General features: G+C 35.3%; 2 protein-coding genes across 4 annotated transcripts in view; one reads left to right on the top strand and one right to left on the bottom strand.

Annotated features, from left to right (window-relative positions):
- Positions 1–17,019, bottom strand: part of LOC133635906 (protein FAM135B-like) — a 185,947-nt gene extending 168,928 nt beyond the window's left edge. For all 3 annotated transcript variants that reach the window (XM_062029353.1, XM_062029354.1, XM_062029355.1), the window contains exons 1-2: positions 16,889–17,019; positions 7,470–7,563 (exon numbers count right to left, since the gene is read on the bottom strand). The gene's annotated coding sequence lies outside the window, so the exon portion shown is untranslated. The remainder of the gene's footprint in view (positions 1–7,469; positions 7,564–16,888) is intronic.
- LOC133636390 (collagen alpha-1(IX) chain-like) overlaps positions 1–25,101 on the top strand; it is a 71,707-nt gene that overhangs the window by 23,154 nt on the left and 23,452 nt on the right. The window contains exons 4-7 of the mRNA XM_062030383.1: positions 18,842–18,913; positions 18,977–19,106; positions 24,184–24,580; positions 24,645–24,725. Coding sequence (XP_061886367.1) covers positions 18,842–18,913; positions 18,977–19,106; positions 24,184–24,580; positions 24,645–24,725 — 680 coding nt within the window. The remainder of the gene's footprint in view (positions 1–18,841; positions 18,914–18,976; positions 19,107–24,183; positions 24,581–24,644; positions 24,726–25,101) is intronic.

Here is a 25,101-nt window from a genome sequence, read left to right as displayed (position 1 = left end):
TTAGTTCCACTTTTCCTAATAATGTAACAAATAAATTACCATATAGGTGTGTGAATATTTGGGCACTTAACAATTCTATCCGATTCCTAGGGTGATGATTTGATTCCAGTGTTTCCCATAAACTGCCAAGATACCTGTGGCGGTGGGGGTGTGGTCACCATGACATCATCGAGTAATTTGCATGATTTACTACAATGATATGATTTTCTCTAAAAAGGCTCAAAAAATGTATACTTACTAATTAATAATAACAGTTTTGTTTTAAACGTCCATCCATCCATCCATTTTACAATATAATTACAACACTTTATGTACATATTTATATACAGATTTGAACAATAATTTATTCACTGAAATATATTTATTAATTGTGGTTCTAACAAAAAATATATCTTATAAAAATATAAAAGCTAAAATGTCTCTTAAAGCTCTGCCCCTTTAATTAGTGCATACTAAATAATTTAACTTTAGCCTACTACTACAACCATATTATTTACCAGCAACATAAAGTGAAACAGAGGCAGAGGTGTCCTGCCACAGTCAGTAACAAATAAACAGAAAACAGTAGTGGTGGTAGATAGACACAGAGCTTCATCAAACATCTGATCCACTGAACAAAGAGCTCCAAAAATCTTGATCCTACACTTCTCTTTTGTAAAGTAAATCTGAAAAGCCGATATGTACATCTACATCAACTATATGATTTGCCTGAGAAGCTGGACAGGACAAAAAAATTTAAAAAAAATTAAAAATTAAAAAAATGCCGAAAAATCTATTTGTCGCGGCCTTAATTCTTTCGTGGCGGCCCGCCACATATAAATGAATGTGTGGGAAACACTGGATTCAGAATCGATTCTCGATTTAAACCGATTTTCGCAATGTTTTATTTGGTATAATAATTATAATAAAACTTTTTCAAAATAGGTTACATGCTAGCTCTTTCTGGTTTTATGGAGATGGACTAAAACAGCTTTAAAAACAAAACAAAAAAAATTTGTGTGTATATAGATTTATATACATACATACATACATACACACATACATACATATATATACACATACATACATACATATACTGTACTTACATACATAAGGGTTAGGTGGTAGCCCTAACCCATACATATACAGTATATATATACACAGTATATATGTATATACACACACACACACATATACATATATATATATATATATATATACTTTACGCATGCTGCGGTGTGGCCGTGACATACATACAGAGTGCATGATGTGGAGTGTGTCAGCTCGCACACACAGAGCCGAAAGAGCATACAAGAATAAACAGCGTGAACAGGAAGAATAGCAAAAAAAACCCGGCAATTCTACTGATTAATAGAGAGCGTTCAAGGATGGTGGAATTTTTGGGTTTCAAGACTATCAATAAAGATGACGCTTAGCTGTTTTAAAACATGCCTCGCCAAAGGTAGAGTATTACAATTTTTGCTTCAAACGTATCAGAACATTTCAATAACAAGCACGACAGGATGGACAGGTAATATAGTTAACTAGCTCACCCGCTGTGCACATATAAATATGTAGCTGGTTGGCTTGTTGCCACTTATTAGTGCTGTCAAAACCGCCCACGTAGCGGCAAGTGAAATTACTGAATTGTGTTACATATTCCTACAATATGTGTTACATATTTCTACAATATGTGTTACATATTCCTACAATATGTGTTTGAGCTGCTACATATCTGTGTACTTTTAGCCATAGTTTTATTGTTTAGTATTTACTAATTATGTTATTTGTCTGAAAGCACAGATCCAAATTGGCAACTATAAATCATGAAGCATTTAATACAATGTCAATAAAGCTTTCTATTCTAACCCTAGATTATGGCAGACTATATACACTTGTAAAGTGTTCTTTTGAGAACAGCCCAATGTGTTTGATGCCTTTTACTTCTAACCTTCTACATTTGTCTTTGAGTGCACTAAGAAACATGTTTAATGTATGGTAAGATTTTGTGTTAAAATAAAGCTTGGCATATATTTGTGGTTCCCTTTATTTCATCATCATCATCATCATTTATTTGTATTCCTTTCATAAAAATGCATGTATACAAGCCACGTACAGTTGACACTTTCATTGTTCTTTGTTTCTTATACATTTCCATGATCAGAAAGGAGCAGATGGAAGAATAATATTCTTATATTTATCTGCCCCCTTTTTAACACAAATTATTTGAGATTCCATGCTTTCACAGCAGCAACAGACAAGCACATTTCTTTCAAATGTGTTGGCACTCTTGGATGTTTAAAGTCATACTTCTGTGCTTCTCATCTTCACACGTGAACACAAATAACTTTTGTAAGTCCTTCGGAAGAACTTTATTTCTAGCTTTGAACATCACTAATAGAGTATGCAATTCTACAATGTCTTTGAGTTGAATAATCCTGCCCTAATGAAGAGTGGATTTGTGTGCTCTCTGTATCCTACTGTAAAAATGATACCAATTACTCTTTTCTGTGAAAGAAATAAAGGCATTATGTTGCTGGGATATGTATTTCCCCATATTTCTGCACAATAATTGAAATAAGGCAGAATAATTGAGCAATATAACGTTCTCATTGTGTTATACGGGAAACTGTATTTAACCTTGTTCAAAATAAATAAACTTATTTTTCACATGCAATATATGAGCTTTCCATGTCAACTTTTCATCTAAGATGACCCCAAGAAATCTGATTTCAGACACCTTCTCAATTTTTACGTTGTTTATGGATAAACTAACTTCGATCTTTCTGTTATTACTGAATACCATACATTTAGTCTTTTCCAAATTTAAAGATAATTTATTTACATCAAACCACAATTTTAGTTGAACCATTTCCTCTTCAATATTATCGGCTAAGATTTTCAAGTCATCTGCTGAACAGTATAACTTTGTATCGTCTGCCAATAATACCTACTGTAAAATTGTCGAAACCTCACAAATATCATTTATATATAAAATAAAAAAATTGGGTCCTAAAATTTTGAAAGTATGAAAAAGTACACATCACATATATATATATGTATGTTTTTATAATTTACGATTTGTAAAAGTTATGAATTGATTTAGAATCAGGATGAATACGAATCGAGATTTGGATGAGAATAAAAAAATGTTGTGCACGCCTATTATTAGACATTACAAATTTAGTTCAAATAAAAATAAATATCTGACTGAGTTATAATTTCAAAGCAAGTTATTCGTTAAACTGTAAAATTGACAATAGATTTTAAGTACAAAAAATGGCTGATCAATCAGCATAAACTTACCATAAAAAAAAACAGTTGTACTATTTTTCTATTGACAGTAATACATCGCATAGATTTTACAGTAAGAAATTGACTGCTCTGTCGCCGGAATTTTGCCGTAAAAAAACAGTGGAAGCATTTTTCCAGTTACAATAATATGCTGTCAAAAAAACTAGGGCTGCAACACCTAATCGATTACAATCGATTATAAAAATAGTTGGCGATTAATTTAGTTATCGTTTTGTTGGATCTATGCTATCCGCATGCGCAGAGGCAATTTCGACAGATTAATCGATTATCAAATTAGTTGTTAGTTGCAGCCCTAAAAAAAACTATCAATTCTATGAAAACATTCTGGCAACAGAGCTGCCGTTCTACAGAGTCTGTCAAATAATATATAATGATCAAATGTATGATATTAATATGAGATATATTCATTTATTACTCAGTGAGAAGGACTAAGTCGTGTGTGTGATGTTTTCTCTCCTTCTTCCACAGAAAGCCAGCATGTGTTGTCTTCCTGGCCCTTGTGGCCCTCCTGCTGGCTCCAGCACTTGGACGTGAGCACATTGCTTCTTTTTTTTTTTAAATTGCAGTTTTATCCTTCTTCTAAACATTTTGGATGCCTTTTTTGAGGCCTTGAACATGCATGAAAGACGTGCCAGGAAAAATCAAACTTCAAAATGTGCTCTCTAGTGCCACCTCTAAAATTAAAATATTTTAGCCCCTCCAAGCAGTTCCACGTATCGACAGGAAAATGACGTCTATCATGTGGGGACGCACATAAAAGTCTCAGGAACCTATATCTGAAAATGAGCAGGAAGTCGGCCATTTTTGGTTTTTGTCTTCGTTACAATGACAGAAACTACACTTATAGGTGATGACAAATGAAGAACACATTTTTCCTACGCCATAAGATGTGGGCGTGGTATAGCGCCAGACTTTGCATCAGTGGTTTATGGCTATTTTCTGGCGAAGAAAAAGGGATTGTACTTTAACAAACTTCCACTCGGGACTTGGTTCAAATGAGTCACGGTTAAAATGACAGAAACTACACTTATAGGTAGGGATGTCTGATAATGGCTTTTTGCCGATATCCGATATTGTCCAACTCTTTAATTACCGATACCGATATCAACCGATACCGATATCAACCGATATATGCAGTCGTGGAATTAACACATTATTATGCCTAATTTGGACAACCAGGTATGGTGAAGATAAGGTACTTTTAAAAAAAATTAGTAAAATAAGATAAATAACTTAAAAACATTTTCTTGAATAAAAAAGAAAGTACAACAATATAAAAACAGTTACATAGAAACTAGTAATGAATGAAAATGAGTCAAATGAAGTGTTAAAGGTTAGTACTATTAGTGGAGCAGCAGCACGCACAATCATGTGTGCTTACGGACTGTATCCCTTGCAGACTGTATTGATATATATTGATATATAATGTAGGAAGCAGAATATTAATAACAGAAAGAAACAACCCTTTTGTGTGAATGAGTGTAAATGGGGGAGGGAGGTTTTTTGGATATGATTTATGCGCGTGACGTCACAAAAGCAACGGAAGTGGTTGGACCCCATCTGACCCGATAGAAAAACCTCTTGTTTTCTTCGACAAAATTCCACAGTATTCTGGACATCTGTGTTGGTGAATCTTTTGCAATTTGTTTAATGAACAATGGAGGCTGCAAAGAAGAACGTTGTAGGTGGGATCGATCGGTGTCTTAGCGGCTAAGTACAATACTTACAGCAACACAACAAGGACTACTTACTACGCCTAGCCGATGCTTGCCGCCAAACCCACGGATGAAGTCCTTCGTCGCGCCGTCGATCGCTGGAACGCAGGTGAGCACGGGTGTTGATGGGAAGATGAGGGCTGGCTGGCGTAGGTGGAGCGCTAATGTTTTTATCATAGTTCTGTGAGGTCCGGTTGCTAAGTTGCTAAATTAGCCTTAGCGTCGTTAGCAACAGCATTTTTAAGCCTTACCAGGCTGAGAATTTTTAACCGTGTAGTTACATGTACATGGTTTAATAGTATTGTTGATCTTCTGTCTATCCTTCCAGTCAGGGGTTTATTTAGTTTGTTTCTATCTTCATTTGAGAACGATGCTATCACGTTAGCTCAGTAGCTAAGTGTGTCACCGATGTATTGTCATGGAGATAAAAGTCACTTTAAATGTCCATTTCGCGTTCTCGACTCTCATTTTCAAGAGGATATAGTATCCCAGGTGGTTTGAAATACAAATCCGTGATCCACAATAGAAAAAGGAGAGAGTGTGGAATCCAATGAGCCAGCTTGTACCTAAGTTACGGTCAGAGCGAAAAAAGATATGTCCTGCACTGCCTCTCAAGTCCTTCACTGTAACGTTCCTCATCTACGAATCTTTCATCCTCGCTCAAATTAATGGGGTAATCATCACTTTCTCGGTCCGAATCTCTCTCGCTCCATTGTAAACAACGGGGAATTGTGAGGAATACTAGCTCCTGTGACGTCACGCTACTTCCGCTACAGGCAAGGCTTTTTTTTTATCAGCGAGCAAAAGTTGCGAACTTTATCGTCGATTTTCTCTACTAAATCCTTTCAGCAAAAATATGGCAATATCGCGAAATGATCAAGTATGACACATAGAATGGATCTGCTATTCCCGTTTAAATTTAAAAAAATCATTTCAGTAGGCCTTTAAGGGAAGATGAATTGCAAAAAATGTTTTGCAAAAGACAGGATGTGGACGCAGCACGGCGCCAAACTCCGATCTGATAGTTCGCCACCAGACGTTAACTTGGTTTCACACGTTCAGGTCTTGATCCTAATGGCTACAAATGATTACAGTGTGAAGTGGCTTCATTTAGTTTGACATGCATTGAATTTTTTTGATCTTATTTTGTTTTAATATTTCATTTCATTTTAGTGAAGTGTGAAGTGAATTCATATTTATATAGCATTTTTCTCTAGTGACTCAAAGCGCTTTACATAGTGAAAGCCAATATCTACCGTAATTTCCGGACTATAAGCCGCACCTGACTATAAGCCGCACCAGCTAAACTTAGGGGAAAATACAGATTGCTCCATGTATAAGCCGCACCCGACTATAAGCCGCAGGGTTTTGATGTGTAATTAGCGTAGTATATAGGGGTTCCTGCTACCACGGAGGGGATTGTCGGGACAGAGATGACTCAGAGATGATTCAATCAAACTTTCACATCTTTGACATGGCGAACAGCATTCGTGCAGAGTACAAATAATACAACGCTGCAAAGTAATACAAAGTGCTCGCATGTACGTTATCAAAATAACCAGCCTACCGGTATATGAAAAGTCAGTCTTTAATCATTGTGTCATCGTCTTCCTCCTGCGTACTAAAACCACCCAAATCCTCTTTGTCGGTGTCGGAGAAGAACAGGCCGTATATAAGCCGCACCCTTGTATAAGCCGCAGGGACCAGAACCAGGGGGAAAAGTAGCGGCTTATAGTCCGGAAATTACGGTAAGTTAGATTTAAAGCAGTGTGGGTGGCACTAGGAGCAGGTGGGTAAAGTGTCTTGCCCAAGGACACAACAGCAGTGACTCGGTTGGCAGAAGCGGGGATCGAACCCAGAACCCTCAAGTTGCTGGCACGGCCACTCTACACTATACCGCCCCAATTTTAGTATTTTTCATTTTATTAGGGCCCTATTAAAATTGCTGTTTTTCCCTCAATACATTTAGACACCTTTTAGAGGTCCCTACCATGCAGGAAAAGTCCCCATATTTTCAGGCACATCAGGTGTGACAAAAAAAGGAGTTATATTTTGGGTGTCCATCAGGGCAGATGTTACTGCAAGCGGGGCGGCGAGGGCTGTTGAACGCTGCTTGCAGCTGGAATTATTATTATTACATGAGTACCTAATGAAGTGGCCATTGTCTTGATCATCCAGGAAACCAAAATAGCAGACATGCAGAGGATTAAATGAGATTAAATGTCCCTCCTGACAATCACAACCAGCTCCATTGTCTGCGCTGGTCAATCTAATATGAAGCGGCAGATAAAGTAGGAGTGCAGCTTTAAAATTGGAACGCACGCGGAGACGCCATGTGACATCTTCATTGTGGTCCCCCTCGTGCTCGTTACACTAATGACTGACTTTGCGGCGGCAGACTAACGTTTTAACAGCTTGAGTGTGCAGTCTGATAAGTGTTTAGTGGGGGATTTTAAATACCTTCTCGCCACTTGATCTCATTTCTCAGCATTTATGTGAGCCGCTTCCAGATGTGTCGCCTCCACGCGGTCCTGGAGCTCAGTCGTCACGGCGACTGTGGGATAATAGAAACACGCAAGTGTTAATATATACTGGAAAATGTACATTGAGGGATGTGAGCACTCTGAGAACAAAAAAGGAAGTGCTGCCACGCAGACCCCGAAAGAAAATGTTAAACATGAAGACTACATTTCACCTTTACATGTATTCTCATCTACAGGAGGAAGGAGTCACATGGCACCATTCATCACGGTTTACCTAACACATGAAACATGACAAATACAGGGCGTGCACTATCCTCTTCAGTGGCCAGATGGCAGTAGAGTGTTGAATAGCTAAAAATGCTTTGTGACATTTCCAACTTTGACCACAGCGTCAAGTGGTACAAGTCCTCAAATGTTTGATATCATACGGTAGTTCCTAAATGTAATACTGCATTGCTTCTAAGTGGTACAAGTCCTCAAATGTTTGATATCATACGGTAGTTCCTAAATGTAATACTTCATTGCTTCTAAGTGGTACAAGTCCTCAAATGTTTGATATCATACGGTAGTTCCTAAATGTAATACTTCATTGCTTCTAAGTGGTACAAGTCCTCAAATGTTTGATATCATACGGTAGTTCCTAAATGTAATACTTCATTGCTTCTAAGTGGTACCAGTCCTCAAATGTTTGATATCATACGGTAGTTCCTAAATGTAATACTTCATTGCTTCTAAGTGGTACAAGTCCTCAAATGTTTGATACCATACGGTAGTTCCTAAATGTAATACTTCATTGCTTCTAAGTGGTACAAGTCCTCAAATGTTTGATATCATACGGTAGTTCCTAAATGTAATACTGCATTGCTTCTAAGTGGTACAAGTCCTCAAATGTTTGATATCATACGGTAGTTCCTAAATGTAATACTTCATTGCTTCTAAGTGGTACAAGTCCTCAAATGTTTGATACCATACGGTAGTTCCTAAATGTAATACTTCATTGCTTCTAAGTGGTACAAGTCCTCAAATGTTTGATACCATACAGTAGTTCCTAAATGTAATACTTCATTACTTCTAAGTGGTACAAGTCCTCAAATGTTTGATACCATACGGTAGTTCCTAAATGTAATACTTCATTGCTTCTAAGTGGTACAAGTCCTCAAATGTTTGATATCATACGGTAGTTCCTAAATGTAATACTTCATTGCTTGTAAGTGGTACAAGTCCTCAAATGTTTGATACCATACGGTAGTTCCTAAATGTAATACTTCATTGCTTCTAAGTGGTACAAGTCCTCAAATGTTTGATATCATACGGTAGTTCCTAAATGTAATACTTCATTGCTTCTAAGTGGTACAAGTCCTCAAATGTTTGATATCATACAGTAGTTCCTAAATGTAATACTTCATTGCTTCTAAGTGGTAGAAGTCCTCAAATGTTTGATATCATACGGTAGTTCCTAAATGTAATACTTCATTGCTTCTAAGTGGTACAAGTCCTCAAATGTTTGATATCATACGGTAATTCCTAAATGTAATACTGCATTGCTTCTAAGTGGTACAAGTCCTCAAATGTTTGATATCATACGGTAGTTCCTAAATGTAATACTTCATTGCTTCTAAGTGGTACAAGTCCTCAAATGTTTGATACCATACGGTAGTTCCTAAATGTAATACTTCATTGCTTCTAAGTGGTACAAGTCCTCAAATGTTTGATATCATACGGTAGTTCCTAAATGTAATACTTCATTGCTTCTAAGTGGTACAAGTCCTCAAATGTTTGATATCATACGGTAGTTCCTAAATGTAATACTTCATTGCTTTTAAGTGGTACAAGTCCTCAAATGTTTGATACCATACGGTAGTTCCTAAATGTAATACTTCATTGCTTCTAAGTGGTACAAGTCCTCAAATGTTTGATATCATACGGTAGTTCCTAAATGTAATACTTCATTGCTTCTAAGTGGTACAAGTCCTCAAATGTTTGATATCATACGGTAGTTCCTAAATGTAATACTTCATTGCTTCTAAGTGGTACAAGTCCTCAAATGTTTGATACCATACGGTAGTTCCTAAATGTAATACTTCATTGCTTCTAAGTGGTACAAGTCCTCAAATGTTTGATATCATACGGAAGTTCCTAAATGTAATACTTCATTGCTTCTAAGTGGTACAAGTCCTCAAATGTTTGATATCATACAGTAGTTCCTAAATGTAATACTTCATTGCTTCTAAGACTACGTTTACACGGCAGGCCAACGTGGACAACATCTGATCTTTTCAAAATCTGCTTCGTTCACAAGTTAAATGTGATCTTGATCAGACTCCATTAAAAATGCACAGAGGCCTCAAAGAAGCCCTAATGTGGCCTGACATCATTGACCAGATTCCATAAATGAACAAGGGAGTCGCTACTATTACTTTGCAAAATAAAAGCCGCCACTACTTCAAAATGAGTGTTTTTTTAACATGAAAAAAAATGAAAATATATATATATATATACGTATAGTGTACTATATTTGGTACTTTTTTATTTGAGAGCTTTATTTTTCATCTCACTTACATAAAAAACGTACGTAACATGCAAGCAAATAAGCCACAGCGTACATGTCATTTCCAGTCCTTCAACAATGTCTATGTCTTGGGAATCAAAGTATGTAAATATCTCCATATAGCCTTTTAAATGTGCACTGAAAAGTTCATTTTGATCCCTGAAACGTGCTGCCGAAAGCACATGTTGTGATGTGTTCTCCTGCACGCGCACACAAATGACGTGGATGTACCAAAGATGACGTAAAAGTGGCAAACAAGTCATATTAGGCTGGAGTCACATTTAAAAAGATCAGACTCAATTCAGACTCTCTCCTGGTGTGGCCTGATTTTTTTTTTTCATAAAGAAATACAATCATGTCTGCTTACGGACTGTATCCCTGCAGACTGTATTGATCTATACCAGGGGTCACCAACCTTTTTGAAAGCAAGAGCTACTTCTTGGGTAGTGATTAATGCGAAGGGCTACCAGTTTGATACACACTTCAATAAATTGCCAGAAATAGCCAATTTGCTCAATTTACCTTTAACTATGTTATTATTAATAATTAATGATATTTACACTTAATTGAACGGTTTAAAAGAGGAGGAAACACGAAAAAAATGAAAATTCAATTTTGAAACATAGATTATCTTCAATTTCGACTCTTTAAAATTCAAAATTCAACCGAAAAAAAGAAGAGAAAAACTAGCTAATTCAAATCTTTTTGAAAAAATTAAAAAAATAATTTATGGAACATCATTAGTAATTTTTCCTGATTAAGATTAATTTTAGAATTTTGATGACATGTTTTAAATAGGTTAAAATCCAATCTGCACTTTGTTAGAATATATAACAAATTGGACCAAGCTATATTTCTAACAAAGACAAATCATTATTTCTTCTAGATTTTACAAAACAAAACAAAAAATAAAACAAAAAATTAAAAATACTTTGAAATAAGATTTAAATTTGATTCTACAGATTTTCTAGATTTGCCAGAATAATTTTTTGGAATTTTAATCATAATAAGTTTGAAGAAATATTTCACAAATATTCTTCCGTCGAAAAAACAGAAGCTAAAATGAAGAATCAAATTAAAATGTATTTATTATTCTTTACAATAAAAAATAAAACATTTACTTGAACATTGATTTAAATTGTCAGGAAAGAAGAGGAAGGAATTTAAAAGGTAAAAAGGTATATGTGTTTAAAAATCCTAAAATCATTTTTAAGGTTGTATTTTTTCTCTAAAATTGTCTTTCTGAAAGTTATAAGAAGCAAAGTAAAAAATTAATGAATATATTTAAACAAGTGAAGACCAAGTCTTTAAAATATTTTCTTGGATTTTCAAATTGTATTTGAGTTTTGTGTCTCTTAGAATTAAAAATGTCAGGCAAAGCGAGACCAGCTTGCTAGTAAATAAATACAATTTAAAAAATAGAGGCAGCTCACTGGTAAGTGCTGCTATTTTTAGAACAGGCCAGCGGGCTACTCATCTGGTCCTTACGGGCTACCTGGTGCCCGCGGGCACCGCGTTGGTGACCCCTGGTCTATATTGATATATAATGTATATATTGTGTTTTTTGTTGATTTACTAATTTTTTTTTTTTAATTTCTTGTGCGGCCCGGTGGTTGGGGACCACTGACCTAGAGGACATTTAAAAAAGACTCAAAGTCAGTATTGTTTGTGTTTTCAACAATAAACAGAGTGGAAATTGACAGAGTTAAATAAATGAAATTTTGGGGGTTTAGTAATAGATAAAATGAATTGGAAATCATGTAAATATAAACAAGAAATATTTCTATAGTGAACAAAGCAAAATTCACTACTGCTTGTCAGTGTTACCATGTCTGAGTTATTGTTTAAAAATAATTAAAAAAGTTCACTACATTCACTAAACCGTGTTACAAAACAGATCAGTTATGATAATAAATAATGTTGGATAAAGAAAACGCAAAAACCTTTTTTTATTGAATCAAAATTATTGTAATTCAATGATTTGGTTACAGCTAAAATTATGTACAAAGACAATTATAACCTGATACCCAAACAATTATTTTCAACAAAAGAGAAATATAACCTTAAGAGGGGACAATGTATTTAAATGATTTGTATGCATGTACAACACTTAAGACCTTTAGTATATGAATGAAATGATGGAATGGATTAATAAACAATGAACGCCAAGAAACTGTTCAAACAAGTGTTTACAAAGTACAAGTAAGATTTATGATAAACGTCTTGAATTGATTAATAATTACATATTATTCATCTCATTATGTAAATCATAACAGACGTAATTATTTATGAAGATAACTGCTGTATTTATGATAATAACTGTTGTATTTATGAAGATAACTGTTGTATCTATGTAGATAACTGTTGTATCTATGATGATAACTGTTGTATTTATGAAGATAACTGTTGTATCTATGATAATAACTGTTGTATTTATGAAGATAACTGTTGTATCTATGATGATAACTGTTGTATTTATTGATTGATTGATTGAGACTTTTATTAGTAGATTGCACAGTACAGTACATATTCTGTACAATTGACCACTAAATGGTAACACCCCAACAAGTTTTTCAACTTGTTTAAGTCAGGGTCCACTTAAATCAATTCATGGTAAATGACAACAACTGTTGTATTTATGACAACAACTGTTGTATTTATGACAACAACTGTTGTATTTATGACAACTGTTGTATTTATGACAACAACTGTTGTATTTATGACAATAACTGTTGTATTTATGACAACTGTTGTATTTATGACAACAACTGTTATATTTATGACAACAACTGTTGTATTTATGACAACTGTTATATTTATGACAATAACTGTTGTATTTATGACAACTGTTATATTTATGACAATAACTGTTGTATTTATGACAACAACTGTTGTATTTATGACAACAACTGTTGTATTTATGACAACTGTTGTATTTATGACAACAACTGTTGTATTTATGACAATAACTGTTGTATTTATGACAACTGTTGTATTTATGACAACAACTGTTATATTTATGACAACAACTGTTGTATTTATGACAACTGTTATATTTATGACAATAACTGTTGTATTTATGACAACTGTTATATTTATGACAATAACTGTTGTATTTATGACAACAACTGTTGTATTTATGACAACTGTTATATTTATGACAACAACTGTTATATTTATGACAACTGTTGTATTTATGAAAATAACTGTTATATTTATGACAATAACTGTTGTATTTATGACAACAACTGTTATATTTATGACAATAACTGTTATATTTATGACAACTGTTATATTTATGACAATAACTGTTGTATTTATGACAACAACTGTTATATTTATGACAATAACTGTTGTATTTATGACAATAACTGTTATATTTATGACAATAACTGTTGTATTTATGACAACTGTTGTATTTATGACAACTGTTATATTTATGACAACTGTTGTATTTATGACAACAACTGTTATATTTATGACAACTGTTGTATTTATGAAAATAACTGTTATATTTATGACAATAACTGTTGTATTTATGACAACAACTGTTATATTTATGACAATAACTGTTGTATTTATGACAATAGCTGTTATATTTATGACAATAACTGCTGTATTTATGACAACAACTGTTATATTTATGACAACTGTTGTATTTATGAAAATAACTGTTGTATTTATGACAATAGCTGTTATATTTATGACAATAACTGTTGTATTTATGACAACAACTGTTATATTTATGATAACTGTTATATTTATGACAATAACTGTTGTATTTATGACAATAACTGTTATATTTATGACAATAACTGTTGTATTTATGACAACTGTTATATTTATGACAACAACTGTTATATTTATGACAATAACTGTTGTATTTATGACAACTGTTATATTTATGACAATAACTGTTGTATTTATGACAACTGTTGTATTTATGACAACTGTTATATTTATGACAACAACTGTTGTATTTATGACAACTGTTGTATTCATGACAACAACTGTTGTATTTATGACAACTGTTATATTTATGACAATAACTGTTATATTTATGACAATAACTGTTGTATTTATGACAACAACTGTTATATTTATGACAATAACTGTTATATTTATGACAATAACTGTTGTATTTATGACAACAACTGTTATATTTATGACAACTGTTGTATTTATGAAAATAACTGTTATATTTATGACAATAACTGTTGTATTTATGACAACAACTGTTATATTTATGACAATAACTGTTGTATTTATGACAATAGCTGTTATATTTATGACAATAACTGTTGTATTTATGACAACTGTTATATTTATGACAATAACTGTTGTATTTATGACAATAACTGTTGTATTTATGACAACAACTGTTATATTTATGACAATAACTGTTGTATTTATGACAATAACTGTTATATTTATGACAATAACTGTTGTATTTATGACAACTGTTATATTTATGACAATAACTGTTGTATTTATGACAATAACTGTTGTATTTATGACAATAACTGTTATATTTATGACAATAACTGTTGTATTTATGACAACTGTTATATTTATGACAACTGTTGTATTTATGACAACTGTTATATTTATGACAATAACTGTTATATTTATGACAATAACTGTTGTATTTATGACAACTGTTGTATTTATGACAACTGTTGTATTTATGACAACTGTTATATTTATGACAACAACTGTTGTATTTATGACAACTGTTGTATTTATGACAATAACTGTTATATTTATGACAATAACTGTTGTATTTATGACAACTGTTGTATTTATGACAACAACTGTTGTATTTATGACAACAACTGTTATATTTATGACAATAACTGTTGTATTTATGACAATAACTGTTGTATTTATGACAACTGTTGTATTTATGACAACAACTGTTATATTTATGACAACAACTGTTGTATTTATGACAATAACTGTTGTATTTATGACAACAACTGTTGTATTTATGACAACAACTGTTATATTTATGACAATAACTGTTGTATTTATGAAGATAACTGTTGTATTTATGACAACTGTTATATTTATGACAATAACTGTTGTATTTATGACAATAACTGTTGTATTTATGACAACAACTGTTATATTTATGACAATAACTGTTGTATTTATGACAACTGTTGTATTTATGACAACAACTGTTATATTTATGACAACTGTTGTATTTATGAAAATAACTGTTATATTTATGACAATAACTGTTGTATTTATGACAACAACTGTTATATTTATGACAATAACTGTTGTATTTATGACAATAGCTGTTATATTTATGACAATAACTGTTGTATTTATGACAACTGTTATATTTATGACAATAACTGTTGTATTTATGACAATAACTGTTGTATTTATGACAACAACTGTTATATTTATGACAATAACTGTTGTATTTATGACAATAACTGTTATATTTATGACAATAACTGTTGTATTTATGACAACTGTTATATTTATGACAATAACTGTTGTATTTATGACAATAACTGTTGTATTTATGACAATAACTGTTATATTTATGACAATAACTGTTGTATTTATGACAACTGTTATATTTATGACAACTGTTGTATTTATGACAACTGTTATATTTATGACAATAACTGTTATATTTATGACAATAACTGTTGTATTTATGACAACTGTTGTATTTATGACAACTGTTGTATTTATGACAACTGTTATATTTATGACAACAACTGTTGTATTTATGACAACTGTTGTATTTATGACAATAACTGTTATATTTATGACAATAACTGTTGTATTTATGACAACTGTTGTATTTATGACAACAACTGTTGTATTTATGACAACAACTGTTATATTTATGACAATAACTGTTGTATTTATGACAACTGTTGTATTTATGACAATAACTGTTGTATTTATGACAATAACTGTTGTATTTATGACAACTGTTGTATTTATGACAACAACTGTTATATTTATGACAACAACTGTTGTATTTATGACAATAACTGTTGTATTTATGACAACAACTGTTGTATTTATGACAACAACTGTTATATTTATGACAATAACTGTTGTATTTATGAAGATAACTGTTGTATTTATGACAACTGTTATATTTATGACAATAACTGTTGTATTTATGACAATAACTGTTGTATTTATGACAACAACTGTTATATTTATGACAATAACTGTTATATTTATGACAATAACTGTTGTATTTAGCATTCATTACGTAAATTGTCTTACAAACTGACAACAGGAAGCAAACGTGTTAGCATTTGCTAAGAAGTGGACAAGGGTTAGGATGAAATAATTTCTGCTTCTTCCTACTTCACATGACGTGAAGACAAATTAAATGGTGTACAATATATGTGATGTTATCATATTGTAACTGTATATATCTTCTAAATTAACTTAACCAACCACAAACAGTATTTGCTGCTAAGGGTTTCCAATGGTTGCACAATCAAAGCTAATGCCAGCGAGTAAGATCAGATCTTACTGTAAATAGCAGAGGGGAGGCTCGTAACTCAAATGTAATTAGCAGTGGGGAGCCTCGTAACTCAAATGTAGGAGTGCAAGCATTACTAAACCAAAACACTTGAGTCCATGCACATATACTGTATGTCATTTATATTTGATGTATACATATTTTATTGATTGTGTCACAAAGTTTGTAGCGTTAACGGAGGGTGGGGGAAATACTAGCTGGTTCAAACTAATTATGTTATTGTGCCGAAGAAGAGCTAGCAAACAAGCTAGCGACTCAAAGACCATGCAAGTTAAAAGTCCCAAAATAAAAGTGCTGCGGAGACAATGCTCACCCAAATGCCGCAAAGAGAATGTTGGTGGAAAAGACCCAGGAAACACCGAGGAAAAGACATCAAAACATAAACCAGCTCGCAGCGCGCTAATTGCAGACAAACAGGTGAGCCGCCAGCAAGTTCAACTCGCGGCATCCGGTGCCAAAACAGGAAACACCTACAAAATAAGAGTCTCAAACGGGAACGGATGAACAGGTGAAACAATTCTAAAACCGATAACATCACTCTGCAAGAAACCGTTTACTTAAAATCACTGTAGTAATCATTCCAAATGCATTGATATTTTTTTAAATGTACAAGTGCCTGCCGAGTACATCAATGTTGACAGTCGCATAGCCCCGCCCCCACCGAGTGACGACACAAATAAACACAATTGTAATTCAATCAATATGAGAGCTTACATCACTTACACATCTATATTTTTACACCCTGATATTTTATTCGGGCTGTGTGCAATGCAATTTATTTGTTTTTAATTCATTTTATTTTTTAAAGTAATGACCTGTTTTAACTCTTCTTTCATGACCTTGATGTTACAGTCTGTGATCCTGGCTTTTCTGTTTTTAATGTTAATGTTTTTATTTCATTGCATTTTACCTGGGGGTTTCAGGCTAAAACCTGACATGTTTATTACTATGTGCTGTCCCTATTTTCAATAAAGAATTGAAAACAAAGTGGAACCAAAACCGAAGTCAGCCCTGTCAAGTGCAACATGAGGGAATTAAGCAATGAAACATATTAATGCAATTAAAAACATACATTTTAAAGACAAATGCTAGGCTAGTTGACTGACATGCTATCAGTGATACTCATGTGCGATTGTCTGAAGGACTCAACTTCTGCCAAAAGTAGTTTTTATTAACTACAAATAATCTATTTTTCTGCATTTTCAGCGATGTAAAGCAGCATGCAGAACATGGACACATCAGACTGATACAAATCCTGAGTAGTGAATTGGATTAAAGTGACAAAAACATTTTAATATTCAATTTCCAATGTGAAGCCTCTGTGAGCTCGGATTTTCCCAATGTTGATATCAGTATTAGTCTGATACCAGTGGAAAAACACAAGTATCAGATATGTGCTTGTATATGAAATGTGTGATATCATGTGCGATACAAGCAGTCCTGCAGCATCTTTACTTGTGTGTGAGATATCATGTGCGATACAAGCAGTCCTGCAGCATCTTTACTTGTGTGTGATATCATGTGCGATACAAGCAGTCCTGCAGCGCTTTTACTTTTATTCACAAACATAGTTTTGGATTTCATCGTTTCTTTTGTTAATATAACTTGTGTGATATCACGTGCAATACGAGCAGTCCTGCAGCGTCTTTACTTGTGTGTGACATCATGTCAAATACGAGCAGTCCTAGTTCAAATTCAGCTACCGCAACCCTCGTCACTGCCGTTGTGTCCTTGGGCAAGACAATGCACCCGCCTTGCCCCTAAGCATATAAACAAACAGTATAGCAGTGTAACGTGTCAATATAAATAATAACTGTAGTTGCATATTACTTACACATAAAAAGTATCCAAAGCAGAAGTGTTAGAAAGTATCCAGTAACAAGCGTGTCCGCATCATTGATTTTGCTGCATCGTGAGCTTATCTTAATTATAAAGACCACTAGGTGTCACTGAAAAACCAATGACCACTCCAATTCAACTTAAAGACAGCAAAAATGTAATGAATTGGTTAGTGTTTTTCAAACCTACCATTGATCTTATTTCACTTCACCAAACAATTTTTAACATTCCACAATACTAAATAATAAATGTATGTATGATTAAATCATATCAAATCAATATTGGTATTGGTATCAGCCAATAGTCAAGACTCCAATATTGGAAGTGGACACCCCAGTTGTCATGTATGTTGATATCAAATACTAAAATGGCTACAATATACGACAATATCGATATAAAATGTGGTGTTTGACTTGTGTCCTACCAGAACTGGATTTTAACCGACTAGATGGCGACACCGTCTGCCCCCCCATGAGAAGGGGACAGGATGATCTTCCAGGTGATGTCTCACATCAAGGTGTTACCATGGCAACTTGCACTCATCCTCTCATGACTCCAGCAGGTTTTGATCTGATCACACAGTTCCAGCTGGACGTCATCCCCCTGAAGGGTGTGAGGAAGGTGGACGGCTCCACCCCTCTGCAGGTGGCGTACCGCCTGGACCGCGAGGCCAACTTCCAGATCCCCACCATGTGAGTGGCTGCACATCATCGTTGGGGGCGGGAACAATACCTGTCTGAACATATTTGCCATACACACAGGTGATGCATTCAAGGACTTGGAGAAAACAAACACTTTGTAGGGCTTATGTGGCTGAACATGCTACTTTTACTTGTTGTTTCAAAGCAGCTCGGTTTAAAAAGGAAGAGGCATTCTGGGAAGGCGCAGCTGCCTGAGAAAAATAGAGAAAAACCTGCTGAGCTACCTTTCTCCATACGACCTAGTTCAGTATCCCGATCCCATTTCGATATCGGCTATCATTCCCATATTAGCAAAAGACCAAGTATGGGATGATATCGGCTTGCATTTAAACTGTGTGACATTATGTGCGATACAAGCAGCCCTGCAGCGTATCTACTTGTTTGTGATATCATGTGTGATACAAGCAGTCCTGCAGCACGTATACTTGTGTGTGATATCATGTGCGATACAAGCAGTCCTGCAGCACGTATACTTGTGTGTGATATCATGTGTGGTGCAAGCAGTCTTGCAGCGTGTTTACTTGTGAGTGATATCATATGTGATACAAGCAGTCCTGCAGTGTGTTCACTTGTGTGCGATACAAGCAGTTCTGCAATGCGTTTACTTGTGTGTGATATCATGTGCGATACAATCAGTCCTGCAGCGTGTTTACTTGTTTGGGATGTCATGTGCGATACAAGTCATTCTGCAGCATGTATCCTTCAGTGTGATATCATGTGCGATACAAGCAGTCCTGAAGTGTGTTTACTTGTGAGTGATACCATGTGCGATACAAGTCGTCCTGCAGCGAGTTTACTTGTGTGTGATATCATGTGCGATACAAGCAGTCCAGCAATGCGTTTACTTGTGTGATATCCTGTGCGATACAATCCGTCCTGCAGCGTGTTTACTTGTTTGTGATGTCATGTGCGATACAAGTCATTCTGCAGTGCATATCCTTGAGTGTGGTATCATGTGCGATACAAGCAGTCCTGAAGCGTGTTTACTTGTGAATGATATCATGTGCGATACAAGCCATCCTGCAGCGTGTTTAGTTGTGTGTGATATCATGTGCGATACAAGCAGAGTGATTACTTGTGCAAAGCTGGACAGACAGTTAACATTTCAATGTCCTCCAATGAGCACACAATTTCTTCTATTTTGCTAAAGTCATTTACAAAAGGTAAACATGCTAGGCTGTAGGCTACTAGCAGCTACACAACAGCTAAGCACACAAGCTAGACATACGTAATAATCATTGAACTAAAACAGCATGAGTCAATATAAACAAGTATTAATTATATTTGCACATTACTTACACATACAAAGTCTCCAAGGCAGAAGTGTATTTGAAAGTATCCAGTAACAAACGTGTCCGCATCATTCAACTTACTGTGTCATGAGCTTAACTTAATGAATTATTGTGATCACTGGGTGTCACCAAAAAAACAGTTAGGACCTGACTTCAACTTAAAGACAGTAGTAGATTGCAATGTAGGTGTTAATGTGGGAAAAATGCCAAGTTGAGTGTGAGAAATTCCAAATGTTCTTCATGAAATAATTACTCATGACACGTCAAGAAGGTTTTCTACCAGTAAGAATTGGTAGAAAACACTACGATAGTCAAGTTCCTGCAGACCAATGTTGAACATGTCTGGTTCTCCTCTGCTACGTGTCTCCTTCCAAGCTGTGAAACAAAAGTCAAATAGTAAATGCTGACAGCGTCAGAGGTTTCCTGTAAAAAATTGAGGAGTGGGTAATTAAAGGTTGTGGGCTTGGCAGCGTGTCCAGTTTAACTCCTTTGTGCCTCGGGGCTTAAACAAATAAAACATCAGCCCAATACTAAGACCCATTAGAAAAACTGGAATTTTTAATTCAATATAACTTGTGTGATATCATGTGCGTTTTTTTTTCTTCAAAAGCGAGACATTTATGCGCGCTAGCTTGTTCTGAGCAGAATTTAGTAGGATTTTTTTAAATTTAAGGATTAAATGTAATTAGCAGAAATTAACACAATTTAGGGTTGGATTTTAATTAATCATTCTAAAAGGTGGGCAGCACTGCCTCACCTTTCGATCCTGCGCTCGGGATCTTTCTGTGTGGAGTTTGCATGTTCTCCCCGTGACTGCGTGGGTTCCCTCCTGGTTCTCCGGCTTCCTCCCACCTCCAAAGACATGCACCTGGGGATAGGCCCCTCCCACCTCCAAAGACATGCACCTGGGGATAGGCTCCTCCCACCTCCAAAGACATGCACCTGGGGATAGGTTGATTGGCAACACTAAATGGTCCCTAGTGTGTGAATGTGAGTGTGAATGTTGTCTGTCTATCTGTGTTGGCCCTGTGATGAGATGGTGACATGTCCAGGGTGTACCCCGCCTTCCGCCCGAATGCAGCTGAGATAGGCTCCAGCGACCCCGAAAGGGACAAGCTGTAGAAAATGGATGGATGGATGGCATTCTAAAGGTAATAATTAGGGCTGTCGCAATTCAGCTCTTTCAACTTTTATACAATGCTGATAATGGAACTGTGAGTATTGGACGATACCGATATTGATCCGATACATCAGCATTTAGTATTTTCAATCAATCAAAGTTTATTTATGTAGCCCTTAATCACAAGTGTCTAAAAGGGCTGCACAAGCCACAATGACATCCTCGGCTCAGATCCCACATCAGGTCAAGAAAAAAAAGTGTGAAATAATAGACAATATTTGATCAAGTGAAATGAGTCAAACAGAACAATGGCAGGTATGAAAAACACTAACCTATTTTCATATATATATATATATATATATATATATATATATATATATATATATATATATATATATATATATATATATATATATATATATATATATATATGGAGATTTAAGAAAATATGTTCTTTCTTGGGGGGGCGTAAGAGAACATATTTGGTGTAGGTGATTGCACTTTACATCATCAAAGGCCATCCTGGTCAGAAGTTATGTAACGCCTGAATGCTAATACTGTTTTTTGAAAGTGGCCAAGGTGCTTCTGCTGCTTCTTCACCTTTTCTTGCTGCAGGGCAAAGGCAGCACATACTTTGTAACCCGGGGCCTCAGCTAGAAAGGCCTCCGCTTGTTTTAGTGGCTTACAGGAAAGTCTTTTATTGCCTCCCCTCTGTTGTTTACAAGACGATAAAAAATACACAAAAAGGGGCCACAGCGCCCATCTGTGAATTCATCGCCTAGCGCGAATCTGGCTCGTTAAAAACACACCGAGTCGCTGCTGGCGTAATTGAAAGATTGAATTACACAAAGGAAGGCAACATCTTTCCCATGACCTGAATAATAAAATAATAGTATAATACCTGCAGGTACACCTAAACTAGATGGTGATCTCAATTACAAGAGCCTTTAATTTAGTTGGCTAGATCAAGCAAATAATGGAAATGTGACGGATGGGTGACATTAGAACAAAACAAGTCCTTTAAAAGTCATTCAAAAGACTCGATTTGTTTGCAATGAGAAACGATTCCCAGTTGTGAGCAGTTTGTTTGGGAGCAGTTTTTTAAGAACATGTAAATTTAGCGTGGGCAATTTCCCACTAACATGCTGCAACCTGACTGGCAACAGCAGGAGAACATGAGTTCATGGAAACTTAGCAGCATATGTATGTGTGTGTATATATACATATATATAATTTTTCTATTCAAAATTAAAAAAAAAAAACTTTTGTTTACCACTTTTTGGGTTCATTATTCTAAAGTGTAGTAGTTCTACTGTACACACATCAGGTATGGTAATAGAATTTCGTACTCACATTTTATTATTTCCAAATTTTTATTGTAGTTTTATTTATATTTTTATATCCATTAAAGCATTGTTTTATTTTTATTTGTGTTTTTTTTTTTTCTATATTGTTACACAGTTTTGAAGGGAGGGAATATTCAAAGGAGTGCACTGTTAATGCATGGAAATATGGCACTTATGTTTATAATGAAAACACAACCAAAAATTCCTGATTACCAATATTTCATAATAATTTCCACCAATACAGTATTATTTGTGTGAATTAAATTATTCTGACCTGCACCTTATGGTACGATTGCTACAGTTAAAAAATAACTATAATAACGGTAATGATCTGTGTAACTCCTATTTAGGACTGAAAATTATCTGTAATTAATCGCAATTAATTAGGTGTTAACTATGGAAAATATGCAATTAATGGCAATTACATATTTTATTCATTGGACAGTCCGAGTAGCAAATAAGATGGGTTTTATCTTTGAAGGGAGTCAGCTCTTTAGGAGCCTTTCCTTTCAAAGAGCTCTTCAAAAAACGGCCTCATTATTATTGTTCTTTTGGTCAATAAAACAATCAAAGGTAGCAGTTATAGGACAAGATGTGGATCTGAATTTTTTGCATTTACTGAAATACCACGTTATTGGTGTGCTGAAATATTGAATGTAATTTTTTCGGGGTTTTTTTGTGTAAACATTCCACAAGATGATGTCGTATCATATACTGACATCACTATTTGGAATTTTCCCTCACCTAAAAAAATACAAGAGCATTTCAGCAATTGAAAAAAGACACAAATAATTAGTAAGAATACTTTTTGTATGTATATAAAAAGTATAAAATACAAGTGGAATAAAAAAGTGTGCACGCTTGAACTACTTTACGTATCAGAACAATCAATTGGAAAAGTGAATCAAAATAAAACAAATACAAGTAAACCAATAGAGAAATTATATATTTATAAATGCTTTTTAAATGAAAAAAAAAAGGAAATCCAAGTCTACAGTTTCCTTTGACTGATCTTCTAGTCCAGTCGCCAGTCGGGTGGGCAATAGAGGGCTTCGGGTTTGTTCTACATTTCCCACAATGCATTAGTGTTGTCCACATTAGCAGATCATTCTTACTCATTGTCAAGTGGGAGAGGTGTTAACAGCTTTTATTGAACTCTAGCGGCTGAAAAGAAGGGTGAACAGCCAACGCACAAAAAACGACTTCCAAACTAAGAATCGGGACTTAAAAGAGCCGTTCAAAATACTTGATTGGTCGGCAAAGGTCACATGTGAGCTAATATGACTCCAGCTAATTCTCTGATCCTTTAGGCTGAACTTTCCCCGTGGCTTCCCAGACGAGTACTCCTTCATGGTGACTTTCCGCATGATCAAGAACACGGTGAGCAAGGTGTGGAACGTCTGGCAGATCGTGGACGAGAATGGCGGCAAACAAGCCGGCATGAGGCTGAACGGCGACCAGCAGGCCCTGGAGTACTTCCTGACGGGGCCCGACGGCAGCCTGCAGACCGTCACCTTCGCCGGCCTGTCCGTGCTCTTCAACACCAGGTGGCACAAGGTGATGATCGGCGTGGAGCGAGACATGGTCACGCTCTACGTGGACTGCCAGCCTGTGGACCAGAAGCCCATCAAGGGCAAAGGTGCCATCAACACGGAGGGAGACACTCTGATTGGACGGCTGGATGCTGATCCGGAAGCGTCCGTGGTGGTAAGCGGCGCAGACCGAGTGTGGAACTGGTGGCGAGTCTTTGGATAACCTGGTCTTTTGTCAGTTTGAGCTGCAGTGGATGCTGATTCACTGCGACCCCAAGAGAGCCCAGAGAGAGAGCTGCAACGAGCTGCCTGCCACCGAGGTACAGTGCATGTCTGCTGCACGGTGAGACTGTTGCATGCTGGGTGGACAAGTCTAACTCTCACAGGGAGAAGATAGAACAGACTTGCTTCATCCCACAATGTTGACATATTGTGCTCGCAGTGCTGACACCAAAAGAAATAAGCTAGCATGAACAAGAACACAAAGAACATAAACAACATTAAAAAGGCACACAGCTGATGCAACCAGCTGCCACTTCAGCGGCGTTTCATACAGCTAAAAAAATAAAACATTGAAAAACTAAAAACTTAGCAATACAAGCAGATTGCGTACATACGATCGCAGCGTGCATAGACATCAAAAACACCATTTCAACCCCTACGTACACATGTGACATCGTCTGCTGGGGTTCCAGA

This window comes from Entelurus aequoreus, linkage group LG20, assembly GCF_033978785.1.
Source record: "Entelurus aequoreus isolate RoL-2023_Sb linkage group LG20, RoL_Eaeq_v1.1, whole genome shotgun sequence".
Lineage (NCBI taxonomy): Eukaryota > Metazoa > Chordata > Actinopteri > Syngnathiformes > Syngnathidae > Entelurus > Entelurus aequoreus.
Note: the sequence above shows the minus strand (reverse complement) of the source record. Positions and strands in the feature narration are given on the sequence as shown.